The 25,746-nt window shown below is 37.3% G+C and overlaps 1 protein-coding gene across 2 annotated transcripts in view; it reads right to left on the bottom strand.

Moving 5' to 3' along the window:
* Positions 1–666: 666 nt before the first annotated feature.
* Positions 667–25,746, bottom strand: part of ELK3 (ETS transcription factor ELK3) — a 48,689-nt gene continuing 23,609 nt past the window's right edge. For both annotated transcript variants that reach the window (XM_081330418.1, XM_081330419.1), the window contains 4 exons: positions 22,614–22,822; positions 20,277–21,071; positions 10,391–10,513; positions 667–4,228 (listed from right to left, as the gene is read on the bottom strand). In XM_081330418.1, coding sequence (XP_081186544.1) covers positions 4,130–4,228; positions 10,391–10,513; positions 20,277–21,071; positions 22,614–22,820 — 1,224 coding nt within the window. In that variant the 5' untranslated portion in view covers positions 22,821–22,822 and the 3' untranslated portion in view covers positions 667–4,129. The remainder of the gene's footprint in view (positions 4,229–10,390; positions 10,514–20,276; positions 21,072–22,613; positions 22,823–25,746) is intronic.

Below are 25,746 nucleotides of genomic sequence, written 5' to 3'. Positions count from 1 at the left end.
TGCAATCTCCCCCCCACCCCAATAGCTCTGTGAGGCAGGTTTAATTCCAAGGTTTACATTTGTAAAGTGTGAATTAAAATAATTAAAGAATTTTTCAGGCTTAAATGATATTTATGTTGGAAAGCAGGAATGTCTAATGCAGTATTTTCTCTTCCTAGCATCCTATAGACATGCTGGATTACAAATCCCAGTATTCCTAACCAGTAACGCAACACCAATTGAGAGTTGTACTTAGTGATCTGGGGCAAAATCTGGCTTAATAGATATTTTGTTGGTACCTTTAGTCAATTGTACTTCAAAAGGATTGCATGCAAATATATCTTCTGAAGTACCTCAGTGTACAGTACATGTTAACAGTGGTGCCATTTAAAAGTTTGGGTTGGAAACTGTTGTGAACAAATAAACATATTTGGGTGTGTCTTGCAGGAGCAAATCTTATGGATTGGGCAACAGAAGGAGGATCATCCCTTTTATAATTAATTTTTATGTTTGAGAATAAGTTTCATTATTACAAGAAAAAAGGAGAGTTCCAGCTTTTAATGGATGCAAATAATTGTTAAACAACAACCACATTAATGCATAACAGTGTCTGTTCCTGTGTATCTGTGAATAATTTCTTCTTGACTGAAGCAGTTAGAACTTCACACCATTATCCAGTAAACTTGATTGCTTGGTATACTTTATTTTTTACACAGCAAACACATAAAAACATTTTTAACTTTAAAAGACTCAACAGGTAATTCACATTGTATGTGTTTGCTCCAGAAGCTATCTGTGAAAATGCAAACTGCATTTCGGCCATGATGTTTATCTATTGTAGTAACTTCAGTATCTCACATTATAAGTATGCAAAAACATATAGAGAGCATTGCTGTTAACTGGCTTGCTAAATATTCAACTAAACAATTAAACCAATCTTTCTCAACCAGGGGCCTTATAACGCCTATATGTAGTATGCTAGCCAAGAATTATAAAAGCAATGGACTTATCTGGTGGGTACTATTAGGAAAGTCTTACTAAGATTTCATTTTGTAAAATTCCATCCAGTTCATCATGGACTAATTAAGGCACATGAGATTGAGACAGAGAAGGGGTTAGATACAGCATTTAGGAGCATTTACAAAGACATCAAGCATCTATTAACATCAATCTACTATTCTTTAATTTGTATTTTAAGGAGATGAATTAAAGAAATATGGCTCTGAATATGTAGCTTATTATGGATGTATATTTTCTGGCTGTTACTGTATAAAAGTTACATGACCTCGCAATCTCACAGCTTCCTGATAGTTGGCAGAAAATCTCGGTCCCAATTATTACATTACCTGAAAGCTTCTGATATAAACTGTTCTTCAGCTTAAATTTCATCTCACTTCTGCATATTATTATTCAAAATAGCGAAATAATAGTGTTCTGCCTGTGCTTCAGATGGGACTACTTTTAATTTGAAAAAAACATAAATGAAAGGATTAAAGTACTGCACTGTTAATGTTACATGTTATTTATCTCCCCAAAACCATTCTACAGATGCTTAACCCGTTTTTAGGCAAAGTTTAGAACAGTTTTTTTACATGATTTAATGTGCATAAATCAATAACTTGATAATTTATTTAAAATGACACAAAATATTGTTCTGTTCTTATGCTTTTCCATCTTTTAGTATAAAAATTGAATGATTCCAAAGACTTCTAGCATGCCAATCTATTTTTATTAATTTTTCCTGTCAAAATGGATGAGCTTTAAGATCAGCTTTTGTTGAATAATCAGAAAAGGTGTATATGCTGTGTTTCACTCTTAAAATTTTTGAAGTTACTTCATTAAGCTTAAATTTCAAAATGTAAGATTGTTACATTCGCTTCCAAGTTATAATAGCTGTTTACAGGTTGTACTCAACTTATGACCACAATTGAGCCCAACATTTCCATTGCTAAGCGAGAGTTGTTAGATGAGTTGTACCTTATTTTATGACCTTTTGCCAGAGTTGTTAAGCAAATCACTACAGTTGTTAAGTGAATCATGCGGTCATTAAACAAGCCTGGCTTCTGCCTATTATTGATTTCGCTTGTCGGAAGCCAGCTTGAAAGGATACAAATGGTGATCACATGAGCCCAGGAGAGAGTAACTGTTATCAATACATGACAGTTGCCAAGTGCCCAAATTTTGATCACAAGACCATGGGGATGCCACAAAAACAGTCATAGGTCACTTTTTTCAGTGCCACTATAATTTTGAATGGTCACTAAATGAACGGCTGTAAGTTGAGAGCTATCTCTGAACCCTCTTTCATGTAGTGTAACTGTATTTGAAGTGAAGGTAGGCTATATATTTCAGAAGTTTAAGAAAGGATGTTAGCAGTGTAAGATACTCTTGGATTAGTATTTTGTATTAGCATACATAAAAGGACTGGGTTCCAAATATTCCCTGAAACATTTAACAGTATTCTGTGCATTAGAACATTTTTGGCAATGAAAATGTTTCATATACATAATATGTGGTAAATTGACACTTTGCAATGCATCCTTGCCAAGAAGGAGATGCGCATATGATAGAAAATATAACAGAATACTAATCACGTAAAAAGTCTGGGTAATCAGTGGGTTCTTCAAATAGCAGAAACTTGTTCTCTTGAAGAAGGAAAGTAAATCTTAGGAAACAGAATGTGAAGTGAAAATCAGTTGTGCTGTATTAATTTTTGTTTCATATTTTTAACTTCAAAATGCACACGAGGTTCAAGTTTCATAATCTGGTAAACCAAGGATTTGACATTTTTGCCAAAGCTGGAGCACAGAGGGAGAATATTTTGATTTTTGAAAATATGACATAAATTTGAATTCTTTAATCTGAATGTGTTGTTTGAATATTATTAATGTCTTCATAAAATATGCATGTATCAGGTATTTTTCCAATTACAGCTAAGAGACAATACTCTGTTTCTCTACTGCAGCCCATATTTATTCAGTTTTACTTGGTTTTTATTTCATCATCAGGGAACCAGTCATACTCTAGTTAGTAGCAAACTCTTCTGTTTTCAGAATTTTAGCCTATTGAAGAGATGAAGAATCTGGATAGTTTTTAATCACAATATTCAATATCAGGTTAGTACAAAGGGGTTTGTGGGGGAAGAGAGAAAAATCACTGAAAACCTATACTGGGTATTATGGCATTTATTTCCCAGTTATGGAGAGGAGCCTGTCATCTTTTTTAGACGTTCATTTTTGTAAGCATTGCTAAAATATTTTTTCAAAAATCAAATCTGTTGAAGTCTTAAAGCCTTGGTCCATGCACCACTGGAGAAATTTTTCTCCATCCCTGATAAGAAGCATGTGAGAATTTTACCTGTTCACAAAAATAAATTTTAGATTGACATCTCTTTATACACAAAGATAGTGGCACTGAATAAGGTTATTTCTTCCAATTTAAAAAATGCCCCTAAAATATGTTGCAAGTATTTTAAGACCATATTCCTATTTCAGAAGAATTCAAGCACTAATGTCTAAATAGTGTTATATTCTTAACACACTGGCCAAAATATTATGGCCTCTCAGTTCAGGAAGTAAACAAAAATATTCTTTATATATTTGGAAAGCGCTTAATTCAAAATTACATGAATATACTGCACCACATGGCTGACCATAAGGGGAATACTGAAATACTAGGATGGGGAGAAAAGTGTTCAATACTTGGTTCTTTCCAACCTTTTATCTTAATATTGGAAAATATATAAATCATTTATATAACATTATGCAAAAGAAGGCACAGCCGGTTATAGTTTATACAAGCATGATGCATAATACGCATAAGTACAGAAGTAAAACATTTCACATCCTTTACATATTGTTTAGAAATGTATTAAGAAAGATAACTTCATTAACAGTGTTCAACACTTGGAGAGCAGGATATAAAAATTATAAGTTGTTTTAATGCACAAAAGATTTCTTATACAAAAAAACCCCTCACTGTATAAAAATGCTAAATAAACACCATATAAGTAGCTCATCTGTGTAATGGAAAGTGCAAACCATAGTAAAAGAGTTTCATCACGTCCTCCTGGCGTTACCAGAAAAATGAAACCCATCAGAATGGCTGTGTCAAATCCAGTTTATTAGTGAGTCCCCAGTTTGCTGAGACATCAGGATTTATGAGCATTTGGAGAAAGGAGAACTGGAGAAGAGGCCCCATCCAAACTGGGGATTTGCATTGGGATGTGACCATTTAGCAGAGCTGGAAACTGTAAAAAAAGCAAAGGAAAATGTCATTGATATTCACATTATACCTATGTGTAAACTCTCAAACGTTGTTTTTAATGATACATGGGGACCGCTCACTGTGGCAGGTACAAGTAAAATAATTACTTTTTAAAAAAGATGCATCAGATCAAAGTTAAACATCACTCATTTTGGATTGGATGAATGAATTTGAGATGGTTCAGAAAAAAAGCATATAACATTTGTGACAACCCATAGAGTCTTATTGGGAGAAAAAAACTAAGTTACATTTCCTTGTGATTTTTGAGTAAGCTAAAACTTTTCCATTTTATTCTAAAATGAATCAGTAGCAATCGAGTTTGACAAATGTTTTTTTGTAAACAAAGTTAAAATAAATCCCAAAACTACAAGTTTGCATGTAACAAATTGGCTTGGGAAAGAAGCACATGAATCTGTAAGAATAAGACCGCCTCAATAAAGTTGATGAATAGGGTGCACATTGTTTTATTTTAGCATTCAGAATATGATAAAAAAAATCATAGAAATAATAAAATTGAAAAGAATTCCAATGCAAAAATGTATGTTCTGCAAGACATTCTAATCTTTAAGACAACAATGGATGCCTAATAAAATCAAATAATTCCCATAAGGACTAATATTTTTTAATTTATTAAAAATTAATTAATTTAATTTAAGTTACTTGTATATCACCCCAGCCCTATGATTTAGAACAGTTTAGAGCAGGGGTCACCCAATCCCGGGTCCGTGGACCAGTACCAGGCCGTGGCATGCCAGCAACTGGTTCGCACAAACAAGCAAAGCCCCATCTGCAGGATGCAGGCAGCATACAAAACCACACACCCTCCGGTCTGCGGAAAAACCTCTCCATGTAACGGGTCTCTGATGCCCAAAAGGTTGAGGACCTCTGGCTTAGAGCATACAAACAGACAACCAAATACACTTCAAAAATACTGTAGATGCTCAGGTCACTGCTCATTAAAAGCCCAAATAAGATGTTTTCCATAGATTTCCAGAAGGCCACCAAGAAAAGGACCAAGAGCAAAATCGGAGGCAAGGTATTCCAGTGACTTAAGTCTATTATAGACAAAGCTTGTCCCCCTCAACTCAAAGGGATGGAACCTTAATATTTTTCTCAATGACCTCAAAGGTTAGAAAATATCATTTTGAAAAAGACTACCTCAAATGCCCAGTGCTATACCATGTAAGGCAGGGATGTCAAACTGGCAGCCTGCGGGCTGGATGCGTCACACACAGGCCATACCCATCCCGGCTCCACAAAGGAAAAAAGTGTCACAATACGTCACATGACACGCTCGAGTTTGACACCTGTAAAGCTTTCCAGATCATGACCAACAGTTTAAATTGGGCTTAGAAGCTTTTATAGAACTAACAGCAGTTTAAGAATAAATATTAAGTTGCACTTGCCTACCAGCAGCCTAATCATTGCGTTCTTTCCCTGTTGTTTTGAGTCAATTTCAAAAGCACCCCCACATATAGCACTTTACAGAACTGTTGTCTACAATAGCTTCTTGGTCCAGAAAGGAATATAACAAAGGCACATCAACCAGAACTAAGCAAAAGTTCTAGCCTTCACTTGCTCTAGCAAGAGCCATAGGACAACCCACACACTCCCACCAAGTCATGGGCATTCTCTTCCAGTGGAAGAACAACTCTGTCCAAAGCGATCATGAGAACTAAAGTCAGCATGTTTCTGAACAAACAGTAACTCTAAAACAGGGGTGTCAAACTGCCGGCCCATGGGCCGGATGCGTCATCTGGAAGCCGTGCCCACCCCATTGCCGGCAATGGCAAAACCGTCCCGATACGTTGCACAACGTCAAGTGACATCACGAGTTTGACATGTCTGCTCTAAATGTAACTTGAATTTGGCTTTGGAACACATCTTCAAAAAGGATGCAAAAGATCACATAATAGCTAAGATAACTCTTAAGATGACTAGCACTGATGATGCAATGATGTTTGGGTAATGAAATGCTTGCAAGAAAACAAGCAAGCTCAGAGAGCACCAAGGACCCCTCATATCAATCCTGAGCTACAAATATTCTTTATTATTAAGATAACTCTGTATTTTGTATCCCTTTTTTAATGCTCTTATTCTGATAAACCAAGTCATGATAGTTTAATGCAAAGTCCCTGTGGCTGTTCTCTTGGCAGGGTTCAAAGTTCCCAGCCCAAAATACTATTTGAAATCTTGGAACTGAAAAATGGACTGATTTTGGCTTCTATGCTGCACAACACCCACAAACTGAACAGCTGGGAATTAGTCTCCCAGATGCTCCCAGATTGAAGGTGGTATAAATTAAGGCCTAACTTGTAAATTCCTGGGTATTAGTTAACATTCTTGTGTCTTCAGACGCTCATTGGCTACACTTTACAAGGTGTAACATTCAGTTTCATACTTGTTTGTAGTATGAAGCAGCACAAGCCATAATTTCACAGCTTTGACTTTTTTCTGTATTGTACAGAAAGACTACAGTAACATGAACAAGGAAATTGTTTTTTTTAAAGAAAGTTCTCCTCTAACTTTTAAAATATATACATCCAATTTATTCCTGTTATATAAATTGCTCATTTTGCCATTATATTATTGTAAAATGTAAATGTAATAAATACTTTTCTACAGGTGGAAAAAATATTTAAAAAGCAATACAGAGAACATTTGTCAGATTGCCACAGAGTTAGTGTAATAGTTCTATTATTAAAAAATCACTGCAGCAATAGAACAGACAGTGTAGAACATACAGTGAACAGCTGCAATTTTTACATAGGGGAAAACAGATTATTAAATACAGCTGTTCTGAATTATCACTTTACTCAAGATGTAAATGCTTTTCTATTTCAGTTCCACAATATCTAAGCATGAAGTTTGTATTACAGAAGAAGTAGAGGTTGCATCATAATTGCAGCCTAACTAGATCACTAATACACCCATTTCTTATCCAATAAAACTGGGGATGCTGTTGAATACTTATCACATCCCTTTTCTGTAACAAATATCACCTTTAGAATATTTTTGGCCTCTCCAGTGGCTCTTGCTGTTCTGATTTTCTGTCCTATTTTAAAAGCAAGGAGTGAGCTACAGAGTCTAAAAATAAATGGTCAGACACAATTTTAATTCATCCACACGTATAACCCACATATTATATACTATAGTGTTCCACAGGCAGAAGTTTCACTTCTGGAAATCCAGGGAATATGGCTGAAGGAATGCATCTCTAGCAACTCATTTAAAAGACACTCCCAGATTCCTTTTACAAACAAAATAAAGGGCACTGATTCATTGTAGAGATTTGCCCAGTAAGTTGGAGCTTACTTGCTGAGCCAACAATTTTGTAAATTGCTACAATTTCTCTATCCATTGACACATCCAAGCTTTATATTGGACATGCTATGTCAGAGTTGGCTCCTTAAAAGAGCTCCTTTTCCTTTTGTGCCCTCCCGGATACGAAGGATTCTACAGGGTTTCCCTCAAGTCATTTACTGTGGCTATAAGGTAAATACTAAGGCTATAAGGTAAATACTAAGGAAACAATATAGGGACGCGGTGGGTCAGTGGGTTAGGACGCTGAGCTTGTCGATCAGAAGGTCGGCAGTTTGGCGGGTCGAATCCCAAGTGCCGCGTAACAGAGTGAGCGCCTGTTACTCGTCCCAGCTTCTGCCAACCTAGCAGTTCGAAAGCACGTAAAAATGCAAGTAGAAAAATAGGGACCACTACGGTGGGAAGGTAAGATCGTTCCGTGCGCCTTTGGTGTCTACTCATGCCGGCCACATGACCACGGAGACGTCCTCGGACAAGCGCTGGCTCTTTGGCTTTGAAACAGAGATGAGCACCGGCCCCTAGAGTTGGAAACAACTAGCACGCATGTGCGGGGGAACCTTTACCTTTACTTAAGGAAACAAATGCATGGATTCAAATGGAGAACTGAGTTTAAGGTGTTGATGAATTTCAACTGTATTTCCTTGCTATTATTTCCACCTTTGTTGCTTGGTAAACTGCAGCTCTGAACAAGTCTCTCATTATCCTAATGACACAGCAAACTTTTAGATCCAGAATGAGTTATAATTACAATCTGCAGAGGCTCTGCCAATTAACCTGAGCCACTGACGTCAGTTGGCTGCAGCAGAATCACCTCTACTTAGTATGCTGGGAAACGAAAGTAGTTTTACCTGTACATCAGCTCAAAAGAAATGGATTCAGCAGATAGTGTCTGTGTCAAAATAAAATGTCTTTGTTTTTTTGAAACAACACTATACATTTTTGAGAAAAGCTTCAGGGATAAAGTTGAGGGAGCAGATGACAGGGGAAGTGATATCCTTTGTCACTTCCCTTGATAGCTTCTTGGCTACTTTTGAAAAGACAAGCATGTAGAGTGAGCAAAGCAAGTTCTAAGGGTGGTGGAAACTTGGATCTCCTTTTCCTCCTTCATCAGGGTGGATGAATTTACATTTCAGGGCACTTACCCATTGCTAATTAAATAAGGCTATCTCGGTAGTTTATACTATTATTTAAATTCTTCAAGCTTTGTATGAAGGTGCGCAGGGAGGCTTAAAACTCTCCTGTAATCATATTTCATTTTTGAAAATACTGATTTAAAAAGAGAGTTCTGATTTTCCCTGTTTCTCTCCAACTGTCTGTTCAGAGACAAAACACCGTAAAAGAAACAAGCTACTTCTGCTATAGCTTTGGTATCTCAATCCAAAAAAAGCTTCTTCTCAATTGTTATAAGAAACAAAGTTCATGAGCAACTAATTTGTTTTTTATTTAATCCAATGAATTTCTTAGAGCCTTGGTTGCCATAATAGTTAATTCAGACAACAGGTCTCCAGAATAACTATTAATTCCTGCTAACTGGTATCACATGATAAAAGAAGCCTTGAACAAATGGGCAACTGTGTTAGAGAACCACAGCTGCCACAAGCTGAGACACTGTCACTGCTCTCTCTCCGTCACTTCTGCCCTATCTTTCCATCAATCTTATCTGCAGGGGGCAGTCAAAAAAATCAAGATGGCAGTCGAAGTGCAGTTAAAGTGCCTCTCAGCATTGTATGCATGCATGGGAAGGAACTTGCTCTTGCAAGCACCATCTTGACCCTTTTAATCACCCCCTGCAGATGGCACTATTCTCCATTAAGTGTCTTATCCCTATTCAGACAATGTAATTAATGGGCAAGTTTATGGTCTTTACACTCTGGTGAGTACATTCACCTACTCATTCACAAATCATATTGACACAGCTGTGATCTTGGCCTTTCTTGCAACCATACAATAGCCAGGGACATTTGCTTGCTATAACAGATCCAGAACCCCTTGATCACTTTTAGGAACCACTAATGGCACCTGTTAGTCAAAGCTGGTATGTTTTCTGTTTTTCTCTTGTCAGTCAAGTACACCCAAGGGGCAAATTCATATGCTGATACAGTTTTACACTGATACTTTTCTCCTTTTTGATAGAGATTAAAAGAGCATGCCTTGGACCCATCTAGCTGTCATATCCTTGAGATTGATAGTAGTTTTTCTAATACAATGTTCAATGCCTATTGAATAAAATTTCAGTTTCAGATAAGGCATACTAACCTTCTGAGCAATCATCAAAATTCTGTGTGACCTTTTTCATAGATCTCATTATATATGTACTCAATAGACCAGGGGTGTCAAACTGCTGCCTACAGGCCGGACGCGTCACAACAAAACCGCGCCCACCCCATTGCCGGCAATGGGGAAAAAGCTCCGAGACGTCGCGTGACGTCATGTGACGTCGCGAGTTTGACATGTCTGCAATAGACAGACTTGCCAACATTTTTTAATCTCATTTACAATGAAATATTGCAGCTGATGTTTTATTAGGAAAGTATTCTGATGTGCACACTAACTATATTATCCGCAGATTAACTCCTAATTCATTTACCAGCAATATAATGAATATTTTTTTGGACCAGAACCACTATTACCGGTGCACTGATGTCCTTCTGGCTTCAGAGAAGCTGTGTATGTCTATCCAAGCATAATCACAGTTTATAATATGTCTCACCCTAATCTGAAGCTCTTGTTTCTTGAGCAAAGGGTGTAACTGTTACATATTTCCTATATCTGTTTTTTGTTCCCAATGGCAAAGATTAATCTGAGACAACATGCACCAACTTACCTGGAACAAGGTGTTTGGTCCCTGCAGTCTGGCAGGACTCAAGGGAGCAATAGGACTGAGGCTGCTCCAAAAGTGAATGCTAGAAAGCAGTGGACTTGGGGTCAACAGTAACCCATTTGGAGTCTACAAAACAAAACACAACTAGCTTAGTCATCTATTGATAAATATTGCTACAGGGAGGCTGATATGCCATTAATGTTCTCACTTCTATCATAGCTTCTTCAGTATTGCTTACATTCTGTTTTCTAATGTACATTTTGAATGGAATCTGTAGAGTCAGGGCTTTTTTTCTCATAGAACGCTCAGAATGGAGTTCCGGCACCTTTTTTTGATGGATTTTTTCAACTTTTGCATAAGCTGTGCTACTGTGCTACTTTCGAAAGCCAATAGGAATTGCTGCTGAGCGCACCAAAAGACCCGGCCTGCAAACATTGCACATGCAAGTTGTCTGCAACGAAGGCGAGTTGGCACCTCTCCCTGCTGCCCAACTACACCATCTCCTAGTTGTAAGTAATAAGAGGACCAGGAGTGGTAGGTGGGGAGCAGCACTTAATTCTGCCCTGCTGCACTCCTGCCTCGTGCTCACCCATGTCAGCCAGGCTGGCCACAAGTCAGAAGGCGAAAACGCAGTGGCAAAGAAACCCCCTCCTCAAATAACTCGCATTTGTCAAGTCCACCTTGCCCTCTGCAAGACCCTTGGCCCAATGGTGAGACAAGGCCTGGTGGACATGATTTGTCTCTCCACCTCTTTTTAAAGGTAGTCCTGAAGATACCTGGAGGAGACAGGAGCGGCAATGCCACAGTGCTGTGGGAGCTGCAGGGCCCGCTCTACACGATGGGGCTGCACACAGGGAGGTGGGGCAGAGGTGGCGCTGGCGGGGCAGGTGTGGGTGGTGGGCATGGAGGTGGCACGCATGGGGCGTGGTGGGTGGCTGACCTTCCATGGGCCGGGCCAGCTGGTGGCCTACTTGGTGCTGGACCTACGCTGCCGCCTCCTCGTCCTGCACGCCTACATGGCCACCCTGGAGCGCCTGGTCCATGACACCTGCTGCCACCTCAGCCTGCCCGCCATCCTGCACTGGCATCTAGCTCGGCGACTGCAAGTTCTGTGCCACTGGTGTGCATTGCGGGAGACCCATTACCTCGCACGGATTGGCCCTGAACTGCTGCACTGACTTAATCTGGTTTGACCACATCGTCCCGTGTGGCCTGGAGGGGTTGGGGGTCACCTCTCTCAGCCAGGAACTATGTCTCATGGCTACTATTTTAGTGGTTATCTGGATTCTTGCAGATTTTGTATGTCTATCTGAAGTGGTAATCTTCAGCATTTTTTTCATAAATTACTTAAGGATATGCAACTATATTTTCTCATATTCATCTAATGTTATTTTTCCATCTACTTTTTTCAATCTATTTTCTTTCTGTCATTAATTCCCCAAGAATAAGAATATTGTAAGCTCCTCATAGCACAGTTCTATATCATTGTTAAAATACACTGGGCAATTATGGACATATTCATTCATATTCATAACTAGATTGAATTGTAACACTTTCCCCCTCACCTAAGCCTGTTCTCTTGTGTGTATAATTTGAACATAGCCAGGCCATTTTTTATCAGCAGTTGTAAAGAAATAGAAACAAAATGTTTAATTTATGTATTAATAACAATTTCTTTGCAGTTCATTATCTTGTCAGTAACATGACTCCATCAATTAAACACATATATGTTGAATGCAGCATATGCACTTGTATTAGACATCTATTATTTCCCACTGCTAGTCCTTCCAAAGGAACTCAATATATGTCATACTATATATGCAAAAGTTGTCTCCTCTGTTAAAGTGCAAAACATCATTTTCCAAGTAGACAAAAATAATATTCCATCTTTACTATACCCACCTGCAGTATATAAACATGGGGGAGCTATCCCACAATTTTTCATCCCTATGGCAGCCTACTATGCTGTCTTCATGATAAATTTGATAAAACTGAACTTAGTGTTCTAAGTTCATCATGAACTAAGTCTGATGAAAATAACTATTTTGGCAGGGATGAATTAATAGCATGCATTTTGGGTTATAGGAGCATCTCATGCACTTGAACCAATGTGATCATATCTTTAAAATGGTATGTACAAGCCATCAATAATGTGGTTGCTAATATAGGTAGGTCCGGCTTATGAGCTGTTTGTATTTAAGGAGATGCTCACAACAAATTCTAGTTTATTTGGTGAATGCCTGAAAGATGCATTACTTCATCTAAGCCAAAAACATGAAAAAACTAAAGGCAATTATGAATTAAACTTGGCTCAAATCTCAAAGATTTGCCGGACGAGAATTGGACAAAACTTTGGAATTTACTATGAACATTTGCCTTAAATACAATAAATTAAATTTATGTTAAGAATTGAATATGTGTATGTGTGTGTGTGTACATATATATATATGTGTGTGTATATATATATATATATACACACGTTTTCTGAGGTTTTCGCGGGTGTTTGTATGTGGATCTTTGGTCATTCGGGTTTTTTCCCACGTAGAATTGAAGGTGTAAGAGCAACGTTTCGACGGAATCCCGTCCGTCATCCTCAGGCTGGTGGCTTCAGCTTCCTTCTTCTGGGAGAAGCATGTGGTAGTGGCTGTTTGTTCCCCTCTGGCAGTTTAAAAAAGAGGAACAAACAGCCACTACCACATGCTTCTCCCAGAAGAAGGAAGCTGAAGCCACCAGCCTGAGGATGACGGATGGGATTCCGTCGAAACGTTGCTCTTACACCTTCAATTCTACGTGGGGAAAAACCCGAATGACCAAAGATCCATATATATATACATATATTGAAAACAGCTACCCATTGTTCATCTTTAATTCCTTGTGCCAGAGTATATCAATAGCCTTGAAAATGGGGGTTGTGTTCGTAAAGTTGTTAAATAAATTCCCAGCTTGTTTTCTCTGCTCTACATGCTTGATTTTATGCATTAGGTAGGTCATATTCACACTATGCCACAAGTTGGTGAATGCACATGTACTGATTTTACCTCACTCCTCCACTGACCGCTTTTTAACTGGTGTCTCAGACATGTTGTTTAAACTCAAAAGTGACTTCCAACCTGAATCATCTTCACTTGAAAGTTATATTTGAGGTTTGTGGTAAGTTAGAGAATCCAGACAAGAAATTCAAGATGGTGTCTATTTGAATGTAAATAACAGGGTAACCCTGGTTTTAGACAAGCCTTCCGAGTTTGGATTAATTTATAGTGTTTATAACTATTTTTATACATTAAATATGGAATGATGGTTGGACTAGTCACCAAAAGAATGAGGTTCCCACCATCGGCTATGGTAGTGGCACCTCAACTGTAGAGCACATAAGACAGATGAAGGTTGATTCCTACTTTTCTCTGATACATCACTCAATAAAGAGTATAATGGGTCTTCAAGCTTTTATTGCTATATAATATTTTCTTCTCAAAAATTGAATGCTGATTTCAAATTTTATTGAATAATCTTACCTATTTTTTTTCTTTCAATGTAAGTTTCAATTATTTTTGATTCCATTATTGTTGGAACTTGGCAGGTGAATGTTGGGATGTAATCAAGCAAATACATTCATCCATTAGTTCAGCGTTTGAAAGTCAACCTTATATATAGCTATCCAAAATATGTCCTATTAAGTTCAATGTGGCTTATCTCAAAACAACTGGACAGGGGTGTCATACTTTTCGTCCAACTGAGTCTGTATGGATCTTCTTCTGCTCCTTAACTGCTATTTTCAGCAGAATGACTCACAAAAAAGCTGAGATTTTTCTTGCAAACAACCCACAGCTTTGAAAGCAACTGTCAGGTCATTTATTTTTTACAAGAACTGCAAACTCTCAGGCTTTTGTACCTAAAATAACCATGTTCCCATTTTTTAGTACCATGGAGTGAATTGATTATTGCTCAGTATTAAACTCTTCTACTGAAGCTTTTAGCATTGCCAGAACTTAGTTCTGAAGTGGCTAATCAGCAAAATGTCTAATTCCCTATGTTGTACATAGCACATGAAGAGCCTTTAAACCAAACAAAGGCCTATACAGAATATCAGAACTCCAGTCTAATCATTAAGAGGGTTAATCCTGAAAGAGGGATTCCTACAATATTTGAAATTTTCACATTTTCCATGAGGTCAGTTTATGTATTATTAATACTTAATAAAGTTAGAAAATCTATATAAAATTAACAGGGATTTCAAGGGACAGTTCTCAAGGTTTCAAAATATAAAGTGATTCTCAGAACAAGATTTGGTTCCTGTGTGAATTGGTTGAAGCAATCATATCAAAAGGAGAAGTATCAAGAAGTGCAGAAACAGGACCAAGTTGAAATTTGCCAAGCTTTGTTGGGAATTATGAAGCTGTATGGGAACTGTACCACTTGGATTCTTCGTACAGAATGAGGTACCTTGCCTTGATGTTTATGGAATATTATCCTTAACTGTACAGTTAGAATTTGAGTTGACCATATTGAATTTGAGTTGACTCATATAATTACATATGAGTTTTTAATCCAGTATGTAAACAGTGAAAGTTGTAAGCTTGTACTTATTTCTATATATTTTGAGGTTCTGGAAAAATAAAAATGACAACTAGCACTGGAGGAGTTGTAAAAGACTGCCTGTCTGACACTTGTCCTGATATTTTTGAAAAGCTGGTTATATTAAAAACTGATGAGTCTGGAGGCTCTTATATTTTTTGTAATCTTTTCTTGAATTTTACAGTGTTCCTTCAGTTTTCTGCATGCCTTTGATATCAACGCCTTTCTTTCTTCCAGAATTATAAGTCCCAAATTATATTTGCCATGATGCAGAACCTCTGAAATGACTTTACATCACTTTTGTATTGAGGGTTCTGAAAGTGCCCTTATGCAGTACGCCTGTTGACTAACATTTATCCAGGCAGAACTGATCAAAAATAGGATCTTTGTGCTGTTTTCCTCTGCACATGCATCCTATTTTTGATCAGTTCTGTGTGGGTAAATATTAATCAGCAAGTGCAATATACATAAGATTGTCAAAAAATTCTTACTATGTCAGAAAACAACCAATAAGCTATAATCTGATATATTTGTGTTGTGTTGTTAAGTCAGTGTTGAATTCTGGTGACTGCTTGGGCAGGTCCCTGCAGTTTTTTTGTCAAGATTTCAGAAGTGGTTTGCCATTGGCGCTTTCCTAGGGCTAAGAGAAAGTGACTAGCTAAGGTCACTTAGCTGGGTTTTGTGCTTAAGGCAGAACTGGAACTCATGATCTCTTTCTAGCATGGTGCCTAACCACTACACCAAACTGGCTCTCTATAGTCAGATATAGATATAGATAGAAATATGTGATAATATCAGTGTGTGCATGCACGTGATGCAAATTAGTCATGTTCCAGTGGATATTATTCATTTTTCATTCATTCACTTCCTCTTATCCACTGGAAATTACTATGGGGCAGGGTCCACATTACTACCTAGAGTTTGGAGAAAAAGCATCTACGGGAAAAGCCAGATGACTGCAATAAAGCGATCTCCAGTCTTTGTACTGTCAAAAAAATATGCTATCCTCATATACCCAAGCCCTATTCCACTGAAACAAGGATGGTAACTTGTGCTATCTTTACCATTTTAATATTAGACAAATAAGGAAAGTAACTGCAAAATGATGAATGCTCTCCCCCTTTATTTTTCCTCTTGCCATGGGTTGCCTGCCAGTAGGAAAACAACTACCAGTCACTCTCCCTAATGTGGGGTGGGGGTCAGACAAGTGTAGAAAATGATTGGAACAATTTGCTTAATCACCCATCAATTTGTTGAACAAACCAAATGAAGGCACAGAAGAATTCCACAAATGTCATCCATGTTCAGCATTCCAAAAGGATTAAACTTCAGTAGAAAGTAATCAGGCTATCAATAATGAATGAGATCTACCCTCAACTGAAAGGAATGGAAGCGGTGGTGGCAAAGGGCCACAGCCAACAACACCAAGAAGTAGCCCATTCAGTACACAAGGCAACGTTATGCATTCGTCCCTCAGAAACCAAAAGAAACAAAACAAAAAAATAGAATCAGTAAAAAGTGCAATCAATGCAAATCAGTAAAAGTAGTGGAAAAAACTTCAGTGTTCTCTTTAATAACAATGCACAGTCCAGTTCTTTAAGCAGGAGGATAATGCTCATTCCAAAGAGGGCTAAGCCAAGGCATATAAGGAGCAGCATTAGATATTGGATAAGTTCAAGGCAGGCATAATGGTAGCAAGCTCCAGTCTCTTTTGTAGCCCATATCAAAATGGATGTAGCTGGCAATGGCCAGCAATTGGAGGAAAGGCAGTGTGGTATGCCTACAGCAACCTAAAGTGGTTGGTTGTAGATGTCAGATCCCAGCCTCTAACTACACTATCAATGAAGCACGCTAAACTGTATTCATGGCAAAAGTTGAGTTGGATGAAGAGGGAAAGTGCTACTTTAAAAATGAAAGAGATGATTTAAGTGATTTCAGGTACAACCTGGAGAAGGAGACAAAGGCAACATAAGGAAGACCTGTCGTAACAACAGTTACTGATGCATATATGGTATCACGTTAAGGGATGCAAGGATAATACCTGACTTAAGTACAGCAGCTGGGGTAGTTGCCTTCAGTGATCAAGATTTCTAAAGCCTCATATGTCTTGCTATGTTAAAAGTAAGCAAATATTATTGCTAGTTTTGTATGAATCAAACGTTGTTTACTTCTGGCTCTAATGCATCCATTCTATCTTTTTTCCTGATGTTATGTGGCATTTTTCTGCATCCTTATCATTTTCCCGTTCTCTCATTCCCTTGACTGCAATTAGCAAATAATATATTATTGGAGAAGCAAAGAAAGAAAAATCCCATCTCCACCTTAATCCAAAACAGTACTGTTTGCTGCAATCACCTATTTATTCATGGTTTTGATAAAGTGCAATTCAGAATGGTTTTTAATTAAGTGAGGCAAATTGAGGAAACCATTTAGGCTGATAGCCACTAAAATTAGATACATTACATCTCTTCATTTTCTTGAATCAAAATTGTTGCCAGGGCTTTGGAACAATGAAAAGAATGAATTCTAGCATGTGCCTTTATGTAAAATCACTGAGAGCTCCATCAATACCACTGCCAACCATATTGTTTATAGGTGCTAAATCTACGTCCTAAATCACATCTTCAGGCAATGAAGTCAATAACTACTACCTTACAGAATTATCTCTCCCATGCACACATATCAACCTACTTTTCAGTCTGTGTACTGACATTTTGCATTTACCCTCAGTGTAGCCTGGGCCTAATCTTTTAGAAATACCAAGAATGTGTTTTTCTGAATATTTGCCTGATTGAATTTCTATGACTGGCACTATAATGTTGTGCTAAATTCCACAACGTATAATTGAGCATAAGAATAGACTGGAAATATCTTGTCAAGATTGCAGTGTTTGTTTAAACCAGGGTTGGTTCTTCGACTAGATGGACAACATAAAGCTTTTGTAAAAGGACAATATAGGAAGAGAAGGCTTGCAATTGCCCAGCACCATCCTTTTTTTGGAAACAAAAAGAAAATCCAATGCTTAGTTTGCAGAACACATAGTTCCAGGCCAGTTCCCAGTCAGAGGAGCAAAAACAGGAGCAGAGCAAAATATAGCTCATTTTGATCCTCAGTGCAAAAGGGAGAAGCAGGTCTTTAACCTTATGGAGTCAGCCTTTCTTGTTTTCTGAACATCCTCAAGCCATTTTCTGATTAAATAAAACAGTCTGAGCTAAACATGTTAATTGGTATTTTGCTTGAGTGAGGCCTAATGCCAGCAGAATACAAAGGGTTATTAATCCGCAGAGAGTCCCAGTCGCCAACTGGCCAGAGAAAAAAAACAAAACTTGTTCTTACATATTCACTGTAGACAAATCTTGCTATGAAGATACGTTTTTTCAGGTCCTGACATGGAATGGTTAATTTTGGTTTCTCTCTGGTAGGCCCACTTTGCAACTTTCCCTGGACTTGAAGCAAGCTCTGATCTTAGAGGGCATTAAAACATATTTATGTAGTCCTTTTCAAGTATTTTAAGCATTATATATTTTTTATTTAATAATATCTTACTGTCTTTGTGTGCTATTTGGAGACATTAAAGAGAGGGAACATATACATTTTCTAAATAAATAAAAGATATTTCTCTCTGGTGATAGTGATTCCTTCTGGACATGTTGAGCTATATCAGCTTGCAAATGGAATATCATCTATTGGTTCTTTTGTCCTTGATGACTACTTTATACCAAGAATTCTGCCAAATATTGCTCTATTCTTTAAAGACTTCAACTTCAAAACATGTTACCATTACACACTATCATACATCTAAGCCCCTAACAACAGCTTTTTTCAAGTTCATGGAAATCAACAGGCTGCACTGTTTTCATGAAGAACAGAAATATGCTAAGCTAATACAAGGTATGAAACAGTTCTTCCAAATAATTTTTAAATGTGGAACCCCAATAAGAAACTTTAGAAGATCTCATATAATCCAAAATAGATGTTCACTGTATAATGACTAAGTCTCCTCAAAGAAAACTGCACATCTCTAGATAACGCAGAATCTCTAGACAATCCTATCTGAACTCCTGCAGAAGTGTTGCTGGTCTGTAAACAAATGAATTAGACAGGCATAATTCAGTAATTTCTAGATACATTTATTTAGCCAGTTAAGAGATAGGCATATGGGTAATGAATGCACCATATGGAAAGCCTCTTTCTAAAATCAAATAGTTGAAAGTAGCAATTTAATTTTCTAAATCTGCATCTTGAAGTTGAAAGATGCTTAATAGTCCCTCTATGAAAAATATAAAATCTGCTTAATAAGAGTAACCATATTTTATGAGTACATAATATGTAATGCATGGTATTAGAAAAGTAAACCAGACATCCTTTGGCATATACAGCTGGGGTTTGATCTAATATTTCCTTATATTTCTTTGCTAGTGTTTTGAATTCACATTTCACATATATTAAATCAATTCAAATTATTTGGATTAATTCCAATTCCTGTTTTAATCATCTTTTATAATCCCTCTCATAACTGTGATTAATTTATTCCTGTTTTCATTGACCTGGTATCTTTCACATGTAGAACACAAATCTTACTTTTGGCCATGCTGTCTGGGCTCTGTGATTGAACATATTTGGAATTATTAAGCTGGGGAAGTGGATTTTTTGGCTGGGGAATAGTAGAAGAATATCGCCAAAACACTGCTACAACAACATGGTTGTCATCTTGCTTCTTTTTTGAAAATTCTCCCCAAAGAAATTGCTGTAATGCCTATAGTATTAATTTTACAAATACATATTTGCTGCTGCTCTGGCTTTTTATACAGTATCATTTTGTAATATTTTTATTCATAATAACTATATTTGATTGTTATTGGTAAGCACAAGTATTAGGAATATCTCATCCACAGACCAGGAACAGTTGCATGGATTTATATACTATCTGCCTGTTTATTTCCTGAGTCACCTGTTTTCTCCAGGTAGGAAAAATCACTTATCTACTGCTGGGATAGGACGACTTAATTCTGCCCTTCCCAAAATGCTGGAATTCACCTCCCTTGCTAGATTGATCTTCCTCCCATTGGCTCTGATTGTTCAGCATTTAACACTTCTAACAGGAGGTAACTTAAATAAATTGCATACTGGATTTCCATTGTCATTTTTACTTTAAGTGATCTGTCTGTCTGTCTATCTCTACGATGATATTTTCTCTAAATTCTGCCCAAATAAGCCTTGGAATTGTTTTATGGTTCTAAATCAATAACCACAAAGTATGGGTTGTGGTAGAAAATTTTGAGAATTATAGCTAGAAATTCAAAGGCATCTGCCTTACCTGTGCAGTGAAGAAAGCAGGAGTCAAGGATCCTGAGGGAAGTGCAGGACTATTGAGGGCAATAGAGCCGAGATCAGTACTTGAAAGAACCATGGGAGGTGCGGAGATTTCTAAGCCTTTGGGTTTCTTAGCCTTTGGAGGAAGAGAAGGAGATTTTATTTTGGATCCTGAAGAAAGATTCAGTGGCTCAAGAGAATCTGAGTCATGGCAAGTAGACTCCAGATAGATGTTTCTGTGTTCTGAGGAAAGGGGTGAGTTAGGTGACAGAGATGGTGATCGAGAGGAAGCTGATGAAGCTGAAGATATGCTAGTTGTGTTGGGTAACATTAAGGATGATATTTTTGAAGAGACAGAGGATGCTAAAAATGTAGAAGCATTTGCTGCTTCAGATGTAGATGGCAATGACACAACAGGCCTCATGACTTGTTTGTCTGTTTTGTTTGTCACAAATCTAATAACAGTCCGGACTTCTTCCAGAGGTGTGGCTTCTTCCAATTTTTCTTCCATCTTTTCAGTTTTAATTTGCTTGAGAGTTTCTGGCTGATTTTGTAAGGAATTGATGGTGAAAGATGAGTACAGCCCTGAATGAATGTATTCGTTGCGGCTTGTGCCTTTCAAGACTGGGAGGCCATGCTTATGCTGTTCTCTGCTCTCCAGAGGTATCTTGCAGTTGCTGTCCTGCAGCAAAAGGCTTTCCCTGCTGATTTCCACAGCGTGAGGATCCATCTTTAAGATTTCCGGGAAAGAAACAAACTTGTACACAAACTTCTGACCAATCACCTTCTTGATAATGTTCTGCACAAAATATCAAACCAGGTATGAAAGAATAATATGTAAGTGATTTGACAAAATAGTTCAAAGTAGTACAAGTGACTGACTAAAGAAAAGGCCCCAAGTTCAATCCTGGCACCTCTGGATAAAAATATTGGAAAAATAAGATTGTCACAGACTTCCAAAAGCTGTTGTTAATTCAATTACCAGCACCGGGCTTTATAGTCAAAATGGTTTAACACAAGATTTGATAAATTTAGTTACTAACAGCTCTTCACAGAAAATTCAGGGATTCTGTATTTTCTTGCCACTCACCCTTTCTCCTGTATTTTCCCCTTTCTTTTCTAACCTTCCAAAACATAATTTTTAATATACTCAAATACTGTTCTTTCTTTTTAAAGCTACATGCAACATTGTCTTTTCTTAATACCCAGGACTATTATACTTTTTAATGTAGTCATTCTATATTCCATCCTTAGCAATTTGCCTAACAATGATATATTGGATGGGCACCATTTTGATTATCCTTAAAAGAAGCCGAAGTCATTACAGGATTATAATACAGGTAGTCCTTGACTTACGAGCACAATTGAGCCCCAAATTTACGTTGCTAAGTGAGAAATTTTTAAAGTGAGTTTTGCTCCATTTTACAACTTTTCTTGCCACATCTGTGAAGTGAATTACTGCAATTGTTAAATTAGTAACAATTGCTAAGTGAATCTCTGCAGTTGTAAAGTTAGTAACACAGTTGTTAAGTGAATCTGGCTTCCCCATTGAATTTGCTTGTTAAAATGCCGCAATCCTGGGACACTGCAACCGTCTTAAATATGAGCCAACTGCCAAGTATCTGAATTTTGATCATGTGACTATGCAGATGCTGCAATGGTCATGTGAAAGAAAAACTGTCATAGGTCGCTATTTTCAACGCTGCTGTAACTCTGAAAGGTAACTAAACGAACCGTTGTAAATTGAGGACTACTTGTATAATTCTAATTTTTGCATTAGAGTATTTTACTACTATACCACTATACTGTAAAAGGGCTGTGAAACCCTTTGAAAGAAGTGCTTCAGAAACCATACAAGGGCATACAAAGTACCCCTTTTCAAATTCTTAAGCAGCTGCCACTTTTTCATGTTCACCCAGCTGCTTCCCAAAAACTCCTGGCTGTGTCTGCATTCAGGCACTAGGCAGAGCCAAGTGGCGTCGCTTGCAGATCATGCAGAGCCAGCTTGGAATTGCTTCCAAAGCAGCTGTGTAAGCTATAACATCGTGTTACTATAGTGCTATTCCAACACTGAAATTAATCTTTTATTTTACATTTAAAACATTTTAAAGTCATGTAAATTACATTAGAAAAGGGTTTCTTTTGTTTTGTTCTTCTGCAAAAAAAAAAAACATGTTACAGTTTTCAGGATAAACACTGAAATATGCAGCCAAGAATTAGAAAAAACTTATTTCTGCAGGTGCATTGAAAGGAAAACATCCAAGTCTCTGGGTTGGAGAAACCAGGTACATTGTATATATAAGACTATTTTTCTTTACCTAAAATTAATTTTTAAAAATACCTTGTCATAATAGTATCTCAGAGCTCTGCTCAGTTTATCATAATTCATGTTAGTTTTATTTTTTCTGAGTCCCCACAGCTTAGCCACTTCTTCTGCCTTAAGTAACTTAAATTCACCATCATTGGAGGTCCAACAAATCAGGTGTTCATGTTTCTGATCAAGAAGCAACTGCAACAGGAATTGCCACAGTGTGATTGCACTCTCCATGCCTACAATAAACCAAAATAAAAGGAGAAGAATAAAGAGAATGTGAATATTTCTTCACTCAGAAATGGCCAAGCCATGACCTTGAAAGTTAGCCTACAATTTGTAGGACCTATTTTTGAGAAGTCCTTCATCTTGTTGTCCAGATTGACCCTGGAAAGAAAAATCATAGTAAACTATTAAAAAGCCACTAATACGCTTTCCCCTAATTGCCATTGTAATGCATACAATGATTTAATGTAATTCAATTTTCTCAGTTTTAAAAAAGAAAAAGAGATAAAACCATGTCAGTTCTCATCCACTATTGGTAATATCACATCACAACTATCACTAGCCAGAGCAGAATTTACTAAAGGGGGATAATTCTAGAAATGTAACCCAGTTACAAAAGAGATATACATCTGCCTTAAACTTAAATTAGTTTCAAACCTAACACACAGGTAGGATTCTATATGTAAGTATGTATGTACAAGTAGACCTCGACTTACAACTATAATTGGAACCAAAAATTCATCATAAGTCATTACGGTTGTAAGTCAAGGCACCCATGTGACCAGAAGTAATTTTCTGATCTTTTTTGCTGTGCTTGTAAGCAAATGTCATGGTTGTTAATCAAGCACAGCAGACATTAAGTGAATCCAAAAATCATCACGAATTGCAGTCACGTGACAGTAGAATGCCATGACTGGTCATAAAGTCGACCTGCCAGATGTGACCAGGGGTGGTTTGCTTGTCAGAAAGCACCAGTTCAGTGGTTGTCATAACTTTGACTAGTCACTAAAAAACTGGTTATAAGTTGAGGATATTTAAAATATTTAAATATGTATTTAAAAAGTAGAGGTACAAAATAATCCCAATAACTACTTCCAAAATTAGGGTTTCCTGCCTGAGCAAGTGGTTGGACTAGAAGACCTTCAAGGTCCCTTCCAACTCTGTTATTCTATTCTAAATTGCATTCATTCATGGTTTGTTTAACCAAAGTTGAATATTATGCAAATGACTGGAATCACTCATTTCCCCACACTAGAAAACTATGTTTTACAGTCTGGGAAACATGAGTTCACACGAAATAATACACAATATACAAACAAACCTTAAAATTGCTTATCACCACATATAAACTAAAGCGGTTGTTCTAAGCCAGGGTCCATGAACCAGTACTGGGCCGCGGCATGCCAGCAACTGGGCCACACAAACAAGCAAAGCTCCATCCACAAGATACAGGCAGCACACAAAATCACACACCCTCTGGTTCGCAGAAAAACCTCTCTCTGAGGAACCGATCCCTGCTGCCCGTTCTAAGCTTTAATCTGTAAATATAAACCAGTGTTACAGGGGACTCTATAGTTTATTATTCTTGGCAATAACCATAAATCAAGGTGCCTTCAGACAGATAACAATACCACATTGTTTCAGAGTATGCCACTGTCCTATCTCTTAATGTCTTGCTACAGAAAAATGAAGATGAAATTGGTAAGGAAGTATGGGCGAACTGCAAATGGAATTGCCCACCTTGTTACAGTTTGTTTATGATGCACTATGTTGACTGAGCAACAACACTTCCGTTAAAACTTCGATATGTCCAACAGCTTCCCTGTGGAGACTGACCTGAACCCCCCTAATATCTTTTAGTAAGCTGAAACCATTTTTATTTCAGTGAACATGGTCCTCCTTTGACCTTTTAGCTGTTGCAATTAGTTGCAGTGTCTGACTTTATATTTTGCTGTTTGTAGTAGTTCCACTGACAACCCCTCAAGTGTACGTAGAAAAAATAAGTTATTTAAGAAAATATGTGTCCGTGCAAAAGTAAAAACCCTGAAACAGCATTTTCATTTATTCCATAATAATTTCCAGTTTAAATAAACTATATTTTCATCAGTAAAGCATTAAAACTTCATTACATATTTAAAAAAATCCAAAGGAGGCATATTACCCCTTGGAATTTTTAAAATTGTTTCTTGTTTTGGGGACGGTACTTAAAAGTGTGGAAAATAACATTGACCAAGAAATTGAATTCAGTCTTAATGAATCCTTAGTTAATAATTACTTTATTCATATTTAGTTAATATTTTGGTAGATAGATAAAGTAATGGTAATAGTTTATTCCTGACTATAAACATGTCTTTTTGTACAGACATACTGAATAGATTTTTAAAATATTGTGTTACCTTAACATTACAAATGTCCTTATATAATTATGTGCATTTAAGTTTGGTCCTTTATGTTTGCTGCTTTCCTATTAGTGCTTTTTTAAAACTATACATTTTTTTAAAATTATCCTTATCATATTTTTGAATATGTTTAAACTCAGAGAAAGGATTGGTTAGTACTTGCATCTGAAGTACCCTTGGTGAATATTTAAATCTACCAGGAAATCTCAGAATTATAGACTCACCTGGCAAAGTTTAAAAAATACTCTTGGCAAACATTTCCTCTTGGTGCCCAGGTGACTGCACAGACCTGTCCATGATGTCACCCAGAATCCAGCACATCACCTGAGCTTTTAAACAAAGCTCATTGAAGATATGTGCCACTAGATGGCGCACGATTTCTGTCTCTATATACAACCCATTCTTTTGTATTTCTGAAGCAGTAAAAACGTCACATTTCTTCTGCAAGATCTTAGATAAGCTACACAAAGTACCACTTCACATGATTTACAAGAGTATCAGGCCTTAGTGCAGCGCAGACAGAATTTTAAATTGCTTGTGTATATATATTACAGGTACATATATGTGTGTGCGCCTATCTGTCACTGAAGCAGCAGACCTGAGCTTAAATGGACTCCAGAAGATGGTAGAGGACAGGAAGGCCTGGAGGAACATTGTCCATGGGGTCGCGATGGGTCGGACACGACTTCGCAACTAACAATAACAATCTGTGTATGTCTGTGTGTATAACACATACCCATATTTATGTCAAATAACCA

Source organism: Vipera berus (assembly GCF_964194415.1).
Source record: "Vipera berus genome assembly, chromosome: 6".
NCBI classification, from domain to species: domain Eukaryota; kingdom Metazoa; phylum Chordata; class Lepidosauria; order Squamata; family Viperidae; genus Vipera; species Vipera berus.
Note: the sequence above shows the minus strand (reverse complement) of the source record. Positions and strands in the feature narration are given on the sequence as shown.